Here is a 13,194-nt window from a genome sequence, read left to right as displayed (position 1 = left end):
AGGAAAAGCATCATTGTACAGCTGAGTTACTAACGACACCCTCCAGTAATAGGCGCTCTTGAGCGCTTCGCGTGCATTTTCCCAGGTGGCCTTCGTGACGGTCTGTGAGATGGACACCGTCAGCTCCCCTTTTCAGGGGAGGAACTGAGATCTTGGGGGGTTCGGCAGCCTCCCTACCCATCCAGCAGCTTGGGACTAGAGCTAGAATTTGAATCCAGGCCCACCTGTAGCTAAAGCTCGCGCCTTCTGCATTTGCCAGCTAAAAACGTTCTGGGCAGTCTCCGTGCCTTGATGTTACTTTGGTTTTGTTTTCTCATGATAAGAGTGTTCTCTCTTGGAAAAATTCTCATCAGAGTTCCATCAGGACTGACTCAGGTGTGAAAACATCCTCCCCACGGTGACCTCCCCCATCTACTGATATGCATTTCTCGAGCCCAGTCTGTTGAAAGGTAAGGGAGCTATTGCAGGAGCGATGGGAGAGGGCCTTGGGCTTGGGTGGTTGAAACGTGGACATTCCTGCGTGCACCGGTGGCAACGGTTTTTATAAAGGAAAACTGAGGGCGATTACACCAAGGCTGATCTGGTTTCCTTAGAGGTCCCGAACCTCCCAAGTGTTACGGTGTTAACAGGAGGAAAGGCTATTAAAATTAAAGGGGATTTGGAAGGAACTTCATCTTTTTTTAACCCTGTACATGGCAAGAGGTGACCCAAGCTGTTCTTTAAAATTCAACATCTCTGATTTTATTACCACAGCAGCGCAGTTAACTGTGAAGTTCACTCTTTGTCCCAAATCACTGAGTCACTCCAAGATCAGTGTCTTCTATGTTCAAAGCCTTGGACAGGGACCCCCAGAGAGCAGCAGGGGTCTCCCAGGTACCTCCCAGCAGCCGCACATCAGTGGATGGAACAAAAGCTGGTCCTCGTGGATGCAGCCCTGCAGGTAGGCGCCCGCCCGCCTGGCCACATTTCCCATTTTCACTCCTGCTACCAGCAGCATTGGGTGGAGGCAGAGCTGGTTGGCTTCCCTGCGGCTCCATCTTCATGAGCTGCGTGGCTTCCCTGAGGCTCCATCCTCATGAGCTGTGTGGCTTCGTGAGGCTCCATCCTCATGAGCTGTGTGGCTTCGTGAGGCTCCATCCTCATGAGCTGTGTGGCTTCGTGAGGCTCCATCCTCATGAGCTGTGTGGCTTCGTGAGGCTCCATCCTCATGAGCTGGGTGGCTTCCCTGAGGCTCCATCCTCATGCGCTGTGTGGCTTCCCTGAGGCTCCATCCTCATGAGCTGTGTGGCTTCATGAGGCTCCATCCTCATGAGCTGTGTGGCTTCATGAGGCTCCATCCTCATGAGCTGGGTGGCTTCCCTGAGGCTCCAGTGCAGCAGCAGTCAGCCCAGAATGTCAGGCGGGCCTGTTTCCCCGTCAGCGGACCAAGTACGTTTCTGCAGACAGGGGGAGGATGCCCCATTCACGCACGCACACGCACACGATACACGCGCACATGCACACACATGCACACACGCACGCACACACGCTGATACCCAGCTTGCCCCGTGATGAGCACACCTGAGTCAGCCCGGTGGCCACATCTGCTGCCGAGAGGCACCCTGGATGCAGTTACTGAAAGTCTTGTCCCTCCTACAGAGACACCATGTGTTTGAAATTGTGAGGACATATTGAAAATCACTAAGCTGAGGGGCAGTTGGTTCTGGCTGCTGTTTTTGAGAGAAAATGCAGAGAGGACACAGAGGAAGGAAGGGAGGAAGAAAGGAAGGAGGGAGGGAGGGAGGGAGGGAGGGAGGGAGGGAGGGAGGGAGGAGAAAGGGGGAGGGAGGGAGGGAGGGGGAGGGGGGAGGGGAAAACACAGGGAGTTTCTCATCCTGAGCAGTCCCATCCTCCCCCAAAACTGTCCCTACAGTGATGGCCTTAGGGGAGGGGGCTTCTGCAAGGCACTGGAATCGGGAAATGTGTGCTCCTTTGACAACAATCAGAAATCTTTGGGGGGGGAGGGGAAGGGGTGCAGGCCGGCTGTAGGAGGGATGTCCTAGGACTGGTGCACAGGCCGCCTCCCTGGTCTCTGCCCTGCCCGAGCCCCCACTCCCTAAAGCTCTGTTACTTCCAAGAGCAGAGGCCTTTGTGGAGATAGTGGGACTCTCCGGTCAGCCTTTTGTTAAATTGTTCCACAAGCTGGCTGTTTTACATAACACTGGACATTACAATCTGAGAGCCGGAGGCCCCTTAATTCCCGAGCCCAAGGCTCCCTCCAGTCCTTAGCCCCAGCCCCCTGCCTCTCCTCCTTCCGAGGACAAGAGTAGAGGGGGGGGGGGTGCAGGAGGGTTGGAACTTTGGGGTTTTTAAAGTGAGTTTAAATTTATTCTCTTTGAGAATCCACAGTCCCAAGAAATATTGAGGAGGGCCCCTGAGCGACACCAAGACAGGCACCAACATCCAGGGGATGAATTTTCTAGCGATGGGGAGGGTCTCATCCTGACCTTGAGGGATCATCTGGTGAGTTTCCCTTCTCCCTACAAGGGCAGGGGGTCCGCGCTGGGAGCCAGGATGCCCACAACGCCTAGGCCTGGTCCGGACTGTCTGCCAGGAGCCTGCAGCGAGGAAGCGGGGAGCAGGGCAACGTGGGGAGCCAAGGGTCGGGGTTCTGGGCCATAGAGAAGCTGCCGGGGTGCCACAGGCGTTGGGGGAGCGGGGAGAACCAGGGCTCGCGGATGTTGTCCGGCGGGCACTGCAGACCCGTCTCTGGAAGAGCTTCGGGGGTGTTGCCAGCCCCCTCCCTGCGCTCGGCCGGCAGGGCCTTGGTGCCCACCAGCCAGGCGCCCAGGGCTACCTGGGCTTCGGAGAGGCACAGGATTGTCGGGAGGGCAGGGGCGTCCCCAGCTTCCAGCGTCTGGACCCTTCTAGGGCAGGTTTCGCCTTCCTGCGTTTTCCTCGCGGGGCCTCCATGTAACTCCAGTACCACTGTCCCGTCCAGCCAGGCTTGGCCTTGGGCCCTGGAGTCCTCGACGCGCCTCAGCCCCGCCACACGGGGGGGACGTCGTCGCGAACACCTTGCCCAGCACCCGGCCTCCGGGGCGATGCGAGATTCCTCTGGGGCAGGGGCCCTCTAGGGGAGCAAGGGGGGCGGGCTCGTTGGGCTGGGCGACCCGCCGTGTTCTCAGAGGCTTGTGGGCAGGGTCCCGGGCAGCAGGGGCTGCGGGGCTGAAGAGGCCGGGATGGGTGGGAATCCTTGGGGAACCAGGGCGCCCGCGGCAAAAGTCGAGAAGGACTTGGCTCTCCTCTAAGGAGGCGCAGGGTGGGGCGTTACCAGGAGCCTTGGGGACCAGGGCGGGGCAGGGAGCTGACCTGGGGCGGAGACGCAGACGGGACGGCCCTCGCCCTGCAACTCCCGAGGGAGGCGGCTCCACGCCGGCGCTCGCCTGGGGCCCGGACCCCGACTGCATTTAAAGAGCGGCCGGGCACGCACGCTGGATGGGGCGCCCATGAGCTTCGGGGCAGAGCCGCCCGGCCAGGCCCGGGCGCGGCTGGACATGTCCACCTACTGCGACGGATCGGGGGTCTGCCCGGCCCCGCACAGCCAGGCCCGCGTGGCCTCGCACCACGCGGGCTGCGGGCGCGGAGACCTGGGCGCCGGCCCGCGCCTGTGGCTGGGCGCACCGGCTCTCAGCCCCGCGCCCTACGCGCCAGGCCCCGGGCCCTCGCCACCCTATGCGCCCCCCGGCTACGCGGCCCCCGGCGCGCTCCTGGGGCCCGCGGGCGGCCTGGCGGGCGCGGACCTGGCCTGGCTGAGCCTCTCGGGCCAGCAGGAGCTGCTGAGGCTGGTGCGGCCGCCCTACTCCTACTCGGCGCTCATCGCCATGGCCATCCAGAGCGCGCCGCGGCGGAGGCTGACGCTCAGCCAGATCTACCAGTACGTGGCGGGCAACTTCCCCTTCTACAAGCGCAGCAAGGCCGGCTGGCAGAACTCCATCCGCCACAACCTGTCGCTCAACGACTGCTTCAGGAAGGTGCCGCGCGGCGAGGACGACCCAGGTACCCGGGGCGCGGGCACCCGGCCGGACTCTGCACTTCCCGGAGCCGGGCTGCGGGCCCCCAGGGGTGGGCCGGCCTTGGGCCACTCAGCCCCCGCGGTACGGCTGGGGATACTGAGGCAGGGAGCGGTGGGGCGGGCAGAGACGTGCAGGGCCGCGGACAAGCTTGCAGAAGGCCCCGGAGCGCGCAGGCCCTGGCCTCGGGGCCCTTCCTCTGTGCGTCTCTGCACCTGCGCTCCCTCCCGAGCTAGCCGCCGGAACCCCTCGGAGTTGCTTCTCGGGGTCCCTCCTGTAAAAGGACCCCAGGGGCTGGTCGGGCGAAGGAGGCGCCGCTTGGGGAAGCGCTGGGACCCGCAGAGAGGCCGGCGCCTGGGCTCGGTCAGCCGCGCCCCGCGGGCGGGGTCCAGAGCTCCGCGCCCGTGCGCTCTCCTCTCTGCCCTTGAATATAGGGGCAAGGGAGGCTCAGGATTCCCTGGGGGTCGCCCTTCCCCACTTTTCCTGGAAAGTCCAAATTCTCCCCAGCCTGGCTGCGGAGCCCTTTCCTTCGGGCACAAAGCGCCACCCAAGGCTGGGGAGTGGGGCTCGCGGTGGGGCCGGCGGTGAATGGAGGGGTCTCCCTAGAATTGGCCTCCAGCCAGGTTCCCACCCGGGATTTCCTGAGCCCGGCCCTTCCTTCCCCCGCAGGCAAAGGCAACTACTGGACCCTGGACCCAAACTGCGAGAAGATGTTCGACAACGGGAACTTCCGAAGGAAGAGAAAGGGGAGCCGGGAGGCGAGCGCGGCCGCGGGGCCCGGAGCGCGGGGCCGGCCAGGAGCCCAGGGGCCCGAGCTGGACGCCCCGAGCGCCGCGTCCCCCGCCCCGCAGGCCTGCCTGTCCCCTTCCCCGTCCCCGCCCGAGGCCGCCGCCTGCTTCTCCGGCTTCGCCTCGGCCATGGGCGCCCTGGCCAGCGGCCTGGGAACCTTCCCCGGGGGCCTGGCTGGGGACTTCTCTCTCCGGAGACCGGCGACGGTCGCTGCTGACGGCCCCCAGCCCCCCAGCCCCTCGCCAGGCTTCCCTGTGGGCCATGGGGCTGCGGCCGCCGGCCCCCGACTCGGCCACTTCGCCTGCAGCCGGGGAGGGACCCAGGTTTGAAGGGAGCCCAGGGACTGTCCCGAGTGCCCCGTCCAGAGGCGCCTGTTCGCGCCTGGTGACAACCCCGCGTTCTGGCCCCGAGGGACCGCAGGGCCCAGTGGGAGCTGAGCTGGGCGGTGCCCCGGCCTGTCGCCTGCCCTTCGCCCGGTGGCCTCATAGATGGGCAAGTTCCGCTTGCCCTGCTCCAGCGGCCTTTCCAGTTCTTGGGCCTCCGACCGCGCTCTCCTCTCTGGGGCCGTGGTGGGGTCCGCCTCAAAGGGAGCAGAGGCTGGTCTCACCCCAGCTTTTCAGAGGGGAGCCTGGAGCCACCCCTCCACTCGCAGGGGGCGTGCAGTTAGGGGACCTGGGCCGTTTAACAGGGGCTTTCTCATGGCTGGCGCTGCCCAAGGTGGAAGGGAGAAGGGCTGGGAGGGTGCCCCCTGGGGATTCCAGCTCCTTTCCCTGTCACTCTGCCCCATCTCACCGTCACATTGACTCTGTCCTATCACCAGGCTCCTCTGGGGACCACAGGAGCAGTGCCCAGCTCCCCAGAGTCCCAGGATGGGCCCCCCCGCCCACCCGTACACACATGCTCAGGGAAGGTAGGCCCCAGGCCAACCTTGTGTTCCTCTCTCCTCTCTGGCCCCTGATCTCCCAGTTTGGGCGGAGCTGCCCCCTGCCATGGAGCTGAGCCGGGTCTCCTGTGTGAATTTAAGGGCCTCCCTCCCCAGTTTGTATTTACCCTGAAGGTTGTCTTTGGAGCCATTAGGAGGTGACACTTTGACCTCAGTACTCCCCCAGTTTCTGGCAACTGAGCTCCCCCCTTCCCCCATCATTTTGTTCCCTCCTGGAGTTTCTGGCCCTTCCCTGCGCTGGGGGGGGGGGGGGGATCTTCTCTGGGAGGCAGCAGGGAGAGGACACCGTGAGCTTGGAGGAAGGCAGCAGGTTTAGGGGGCCTGAGCTGATGGGCAATGGGGTGTGTGTGTGTGAGTGAGAGAGAGAGAGAGAGAGAGGGACAGACAGACAGACTGACGGGAATCTGAGGCCTGCACAGAACAATCAGGAACTGGGTGAACTAGGCCAGGTCCTGTTCACTGAATCCCTGGGGCAGCCAGACGTGGCCAGCTCAGCATCTCGCCCGCCCTGCTGCCTGCCTGTCGCTGATCTCCTGCCCGGCCAACCCCACATCTTACTCGGGGAAACACTTCCCAAACGTAGTATCATTAAAGAAAGCCACAAAACAAAAAGAAAATCCTTACCTCGTAAGTAAAGGAATTTTATTTGGAGCCTATTTTTATAAACTAAAATGCTAAAAATAAACCCCAGTGCATGGGACTTGAATGCACATGATGTTTCAAAATCTGAAAATTCCACCTCCATGTCCAATGTCCCCTGTTTACACTCTGCGTTTGCAGGAAACTTGGAGAGAAGGAATTTTTTTAAATTAGTTTGACAATATTGGGGAAATACAATGTACAACGTGACAATGAATGGAAACTTCAGAAAACTGGCCAACAACTATGTACGCAAACATTCTGTATCCTAGTGCGTGATTGCCAAAATCTGGTGCCAACGTGATTTCTCTTTTTTTGTTTTGTTTCGACAATGGATTTTCTGTTGAAGTTGAGAAAGAAAAAAAAAAAACTTTTCATAAAAGTTTTCCAACTTTTGATTTGTTTGACTAAAAATCAATTTTTTTGGTTTAAAAATTGTTCATCCATTCAAGCTTTATACCGCTGACAGGTACTGGTGTAATCAAATGAAATCTTTATGAGAAATACTGGTTTAAAATCATCCTAGCAGAGCAGGATATTTGGAACTCGAAACGCATTGCTCTCCATGACCGTCCATGTGGCTGGATGTATTTTCACAGGGAGGCGGGGTGGGGGGGACCCTGGCACAGTCACCTTCCAAGCCACTTCTCATTGTCCCAAAGAAATATCTTCCCAGAGGAAAAAACTCTGCTCAAATCAAAATAATAAACAGATCAAAGCAGGTTATAACCAGCTTCTAATTAAATATTTTCTTCTGGTGGGGACTAGTGAACTTGACCTTAGTTTCAAAAGCAGGCTGCAGGTGGGCACAGGAAGGACCAACCACCTCCTGTCGAACAGCCCAGGGTGAGGCTGTGGCTGCCCCAGGCCAGGAGAATCCTAACCCCGAGACTCGGAGCCCCACCGTGGGGCCCAGGCCCTGTCTTCTCCACCTCTCGGTCCCCTGTTGTCTTTGAAATAGCAAAGCTATAGAAAATGCCAAAGCATTTTTAAAATAAGCATAAGGCTTTACAAGCAAGTGCCCTGGTACGATATTAGGGGCACCTGATGGTTTTTCATTGGAATAAGCAGCGCTTAGTCCGAATAAACATTTCAGCGGCGCTGAAGAGCTTCAGATACGGAAACAAGGTGTTTCCAACTTCGCGGGGGCAATTAGAACGGCCAGAATTAAAAATACCAAGTGATTAGGAATTCTGTCCATGGCCAAAGAGCGGTGGAAATTTTCAGGCAATTGGAAACCAAGCATAATAAAATGAGGGATAATCTCCCCTGGAAACATTTGTGATGAAGACTGAAAAATTTGTTAAGAGCATTTTTTAAAGTGTAGTAACTACTGTTTTAAAAAGTGAGTGCTGGATTTCAGGACATGAATTCACATTTCACATATTGATAGAAACATCGAGTGCGTTTATTTGTGAGGAGGTCTTGCCTTTAGTGATGCTGCCTGGGGGTATCCGTGCGCAACTTTCGGATCTTTAATTTCCCGAGTGTGGCCTGTGCCAGTTGCCCTCGAGAGCCTCCTGCCGGGCATGAGACAGGAGGGGCAGCGTCAGCCTGGACTGTGGCTATTTGGCTCCAAAATGTTGACTCTCTGGTCAAGTCAGTAAGCAATTCATTTGTAAACACACCATTACTGCGCTGGGTCTTTAAATACACCTCGCTGAGTTTCCTGCCTCCTGCTCCCTCCGGATGTGTTTGACGTCTCTGTTTTATAACTTCTCGTGATTTAGGCCAGGACCTGACCACTACCCGTGGTTGGAGCAGATCCAGTTTGCCCCCTTCTCCAGGGCTCCATTCAGGAACCTTAACACAAAACCAAACCTGTTCTCTTAGAAGATCCCCTGTCGGAGGGTGACAGGAGGTGGCAGGTGCGAGCAGAGCCGGCCCTTCCCCAGAGTCCTGGATGGATGCCTTCGGCACATCCCTGCATCCATTAGTTCATGTTTTGGGAACTCTTTCTATTTTAATCTAATATAAAATCTACTAAACCATATGATTCAAGGCTAATTGCTCGGCACCTGCAATAAATTGACCCAATGATCAGCGCTCATTAATGGCTAAACACAAAGAACGTGAAATCTTTTTGGTTTCACTAAGTTCATGAAGAGTAAATGCATAGTATACTAAACCGGAATTTCACACACACCCGATTTCACACACACTCCTGCTTTAATAGAGAGCAAATTGAACTGATGAGTCGTTGAGACCTAGCTCCCCAGATGGCAGGAGGACTTTGAGGACAGAAATTGCATCATGTTTCCAGCTCCTTCCACAGGGCCCGGGGCTTTACAAGACTAAAAGATGGGAAGAGGCAAACACATGTGTGCGCTGGACATTTTTTACTGCCTTTAGACGTGTCCCGGGCCTGCCTGTCCCCAGGCCCTGAGTGCGCCCGCGACCCATCACCCGTGGCTCGCCCGCCCTCCACGCACCGGCGGGCAGGCCCGGGGCGGCCTTAGCGCCCGCACCTGAGCCCGCAGCTCGGCTCCCTTCGCGCCCCTCCCCGGCTGTGCGGTTACTCGGAGAGGCCCCAGCGCAGGTCGCCAGGGAAGGCGGACTTCTGCAGTGAGTAGAATTACTGCTTTAATGAAAGGTTTCTGTTTCAGGATTCTTGAAAACACGGCGCTTAATTCTTTGTGCTCTTTCAGTAATCCTGAGTGGGTCGGGGCTGCCTCGTTGCTTTGTTTGCATGGGCTGCTTTGATGTTTAGAAGTTTTAATTTCTGCTGCAAGAGAGTAGTCGGTCACATCATGTATTTTAATTCGGGGGAAACCACTTTGTCATGTTGCTTAAACCATGCAACTCCAGAAAGAAATTACAAGGGAAGGAAGAAAAACATTTAAGGAACCATTTTTATGCAATTCCTTTTTTAATTGAGATAATTAACAACATTGCACTAGGTTCAGCTGTACAGCCTAATCTGATACTTGTACACGCTGTGAAGTGACGGCCACAGTAAGTCCAGTCACTTAGCACCCGGCGCCACATTGTTACAAAGTTACTGTGTGTGTGTGACGAGAACTTCTAAGATCTACTCTTAGAAACTGGAACATGCAGCAGCGTTGTTAACTGGTCGCCCTGCTCTGCATCACATCCTCACGGCTGGTTTATCTCATAGCTGGAACTTTGTACTTTTTAACCCCCGGTATCCGACCCTTAGGAGATTTATTGCCCCGAAACTTTTTTTGTGGTTGGTCACATTTGCTTTAATTTTCTCTACGATGCCCTGGTTGGTATGTATGTACTAAGAGATGTGTAAGAAACATGAGGTATGTAAAGATCTATAACAATGATACTTTTTATTGGCAAGACTTTTTTCAGCACTGGCAGCCACGGTTCTTCATTTTCAGGGTTTGAGTCTGTTGGTACACATACCGTGTTTATGCATTCATGGCAGGCACTAAATTAAAATGAGCTGTAAAACAGGAAACAGTCACACATTTTCAGGTGACCGGTACGATGGATGTCTCCAGATTCGTCTGACCTCTGGGGGGGACCCCGCTCCTTGGCTCAGGTTTCACATGGGCTCATTCCGGCGGCAACCTCAAAGCTCCCCTGATGGCCTAATGGGGCGTCCGCGGTAAAAGGGGCTTTTAGCGTAACTGAGTGTACAGTGCCGGCCGTCGCTGAGACACCCTGTCCAGGTCACCACCCACTGGACGGGTTTCCACAAAACCCGACGCGGCGCGGTGGGCACTGTCAGACAGACACGTTCCTTTCAGAGGCGATCGGATCAAATGCTTTATAAGTGAATTTGGGGAGGGCACAGATTCACACCCTAGGGAGTCATTATTCATATTTTTCTGAGAACCTGAGTCCCTCACCCACCTTTTTCCTTCCTGACAAGCTGGCTTTACGCCGCAAGGAAAGAATGTTCTTTTGCACCAGGTGCCCACAGGGACGCTGAAGAGTCTGAGTGAAGAGGGGCTGGGCCGGTGCCTGCGGAGAGAACAGGCTCCCGCTTTCCTCCGGCCGGGAGGCCGCGGGTGGCTCCGAGGCCAGTCCGGCCCCCGGCCCCCGGCCCCCGGCCCCTCGCCTCATAGCTCTTTAGAAACACACCAAGCGCCAGTCACAGGGTGCAGAGCCAATAAGGCGGCTTAGCTCAGGCAGGATCTTTAAACGTTGAGTTTTCGCTCCTGAGCCACTTGCCGGACTCAGATGCCTGCAGCCCGAGGGGAGGGAGAGAGTGAATAACAAAGGCCCGGTCGACTTTTAAATCAATGGAGCCCCGGTGCCCCATCGAGCAGCAGGCAGAGCAGCAGGCAGCACCTTCTGGCGCGGGAAGCCGGAGTCACGCTATTTTTTGAATAGTTGAGGGGCGAAAAGGCAGATTAATTACTATCAGGACTGAATTATGGACAGGCCTGTGAGTTCATGCTCTTCCCCAGCACTGAGCAGGTGCTGAGCGTAAACTTGGGGCTCTACCGAAACAAGTGCAGGCAGGTGGGGAAAGGTGGTCGAGGAGGCCGAGGGGGGCAGTGAACTGGGGGGGGGGGGGCTACATCCATCCCAGGGCAGCCCGTGGCCCAGGAAAGACTGCATTAGGCCGTAGCTCCAGCTTGTGATCCCCGCAAGGCTGGGGAGAGGTTGGCCGCGTGAGCCGAGGCAGAGGCACTTTCCACCGCAGGAAAAGCAGGGGAGCACAGGCTCGAGAGCCTGCAGACAGCAAGCAGCGAGGTGTCGGGGTGGGCAGCGGCTGTGTGACCCCAGTACTGAGGCTCCGCCCGCCGAGCAGAGGGGGGAGAGGTGAGGTGGCTCTGGCCTCACCCTCGGCATCGAAAAGAAGGGACATCAGGTCAAAGCGGCTTGACGGATGGGAGGAGAGTCCAGATGGGCCCCTTAGTTGCTTCCGCAGAGGGAGCCTGTCCCAGCCCCGTGATGGCCCTCTCAGGAAGAGGGTCCCCAGCCACGGTCACGAACGCTTTTACTCCAGTTTCACCCAGTCTAGCGATTTCCACAGGTGTGTTTGTTCTGGCCATAGATCCGACACTAATTTTATGTGAATGATGCGCCGACAGTCAGGCCCCAGGTAAATCTAGCTCGGTTTTCTTTTGCAAGGGACACATCTCACGGCTCGGGCTGTAGGTGGCTTTGCCGTGACCCGGCTTTGGCCAACATCAAGCCTTGACTATCCGCGGGAGGGATTCAGAGCAGACGGCACAGCCCGGCCTCTGCCGGTGACATCCGATAGGCAGGATTCCTCCCCTAAGTGCACCCCGCCGGCTCCAGGTATTTTACTGAAGATCTTCTCAGTGTTCAACTCAAAGCTCCTACCGGTTTACGGTGAAAATTCCGATCAGATTACACATGCCATCGAGTTTTATTCTCTCGAAATGGGGAGGGATAAAAGGTAATAAAAATGAAAATATTTTCAGAAGCGATTTCTCCTGATGCCATTCTCTGAGGAATAGCCGTGGTTTTCACTTACAGATAGGTCGATAAACAGTGGAAATAAAAAGCCTATGGCTACAAAATCTCTTTGTAGCTGAATTTATATGAAACGCTTAGGATAGCTCCATCCAGCTGGACTGGCCAAATGCCAGCCTTCCTGGTCCTTTTGCCTGTGCTAACGGTGGTCCCCTGTCCCCAGACCACCAGAGGACGGTGGTGCCCTGTGCTGGGGACGGGGCAGGACTGGCGTGGGGGCGGGTCTCAGGCTGAAGGGGCCTCTCTCCCTCTGACCCGACTTTCCCGCGTCAGACGAGCCTCCAGGAGTTTGCTTCCCAGTGTGTCTCCTTCGTCCCTGTCCCCAGCCGCAGGCTCTGTCGGCCATGGTCTCGCTGTTTCAACCTCCCTGTATTTTGCCAGTAGGAGTATTTCATCTTCTCCGTGGAAAGGGAAAGGCAGTTTCCTGTAGGAGCCCAGGCCCCGCACTATGGGGGTTGCAGGGTTAAATGGCAGGAAGGTGCCGTTTCATCAGCTTGTAGAACAGGTCATAGCCTCGGCCTCGCTGTTTGGGGTCTGTTTTCCCAGGAAGGCGGCCGGCGGGCCTCCCCCTCCTCCGCGGGGTGAGTGTAGAGTGGGAAGCGGCTCTGAGCTGGTGACAGTCGCCCCAGTTCAGCCTCCCGCTGCGGGTCCCGTATTCTGGAGAAAATGCATCTGGGGAGCAGCATCCCGGGCGGGCTCGGCCGGTCGTGGGCATTTCAACAAACGTGGAGCCCACTCGAGCCGGACCTAGGAGTCTGCGCGTTTTAATCCACCGTAAGTCTAACTGATTCTTCAAGTTTCATAAAGTAGGAATACAAAACTGGAAGATTTTTTTTAATGATCTCTTGCTATCCTTCAAGCATCATCAAAAACCAGTTTGGCACAAAGTTCCTCATTTGAGGGAAAGGAAAAGCCGTCATTAGTCTCACTTGGATCTTTACAAGCACTCGGTAATGAATGTGAGTCATCCTCCGACGGCTCCGTCTCTCCGGGGCTTGGTTACCGACTCCAGCGCTCAGGCCGGGGCTGCGCGGGGCGGCGGGGGGCGCAGGCAAGGGAAGCCTCGTTCACACGGCCGCCCTGCCTCACGGTGCCCGGAAAACGACGGCAGGCAGCTAGGCGTGAATCCAGAGTTAGACGCCAGCTGGACCTGGGTCCCTGCCGCCAGCCACACCTCTTCCCAGCCCGTGATTCCAGTCACGGCCTCGGCCCGTTGCCCAAAGCAGAGGTCGCCTCAGTCCCCTCTGGGAATATCCAGCATCTCCAGAAAACTGTGGGACTGTGCCTGGAGCTCATGGTCACCCCCCCCCCAAAGGCAGTAATAAGCTGATGGGGCCCCAACTA

The 13,194-nt window shown here is 57.1% G+C and overlaps 1 protein-coding gene across 1 annotated transcript; it reads left to right on the top strand.

Annotated features, from left to right (window-relative positions):
- Nucleotides 1–3,488: 3,488 nt before the first annotated feature.
- FOXI2 (forkhead box I2) lies at nt 3,489–5,170 on the top strand (the record flags this gene model as incomplete). Its single annotated transcript, XM_081158033.1, has 2 exons — nt 3,489–4,038; nt 4,722–5,170. The coding sequence occupies 2 exons, from the start codon at nt 3,489–3,491 to the stop codon at nt 5,168–5,170; spliced, it is 999 nt and encodes a 332-aa protein (XP_081014159.1).
- Nucleotides 5,171–13,194: the final 8,024 nt, after the last annotated feature.

The sequence above is a fragment of the Miniopterus schreibersii genome (genome assembly GCF_964146895.1).
Source record: "Miniopterus schreibersii genome assembly, chromosome: 14".
NCBI lineage: Eukaryota > Metazoa > Chordata > Mammalia > Chiroptera > Miniopteridae > Miniopterus > Miniopterus schreibersii.
Note: the sequence above shows the minus strand (reverse complement) of the source record. Positions and strands in the feature narration are given on the sequence as shown.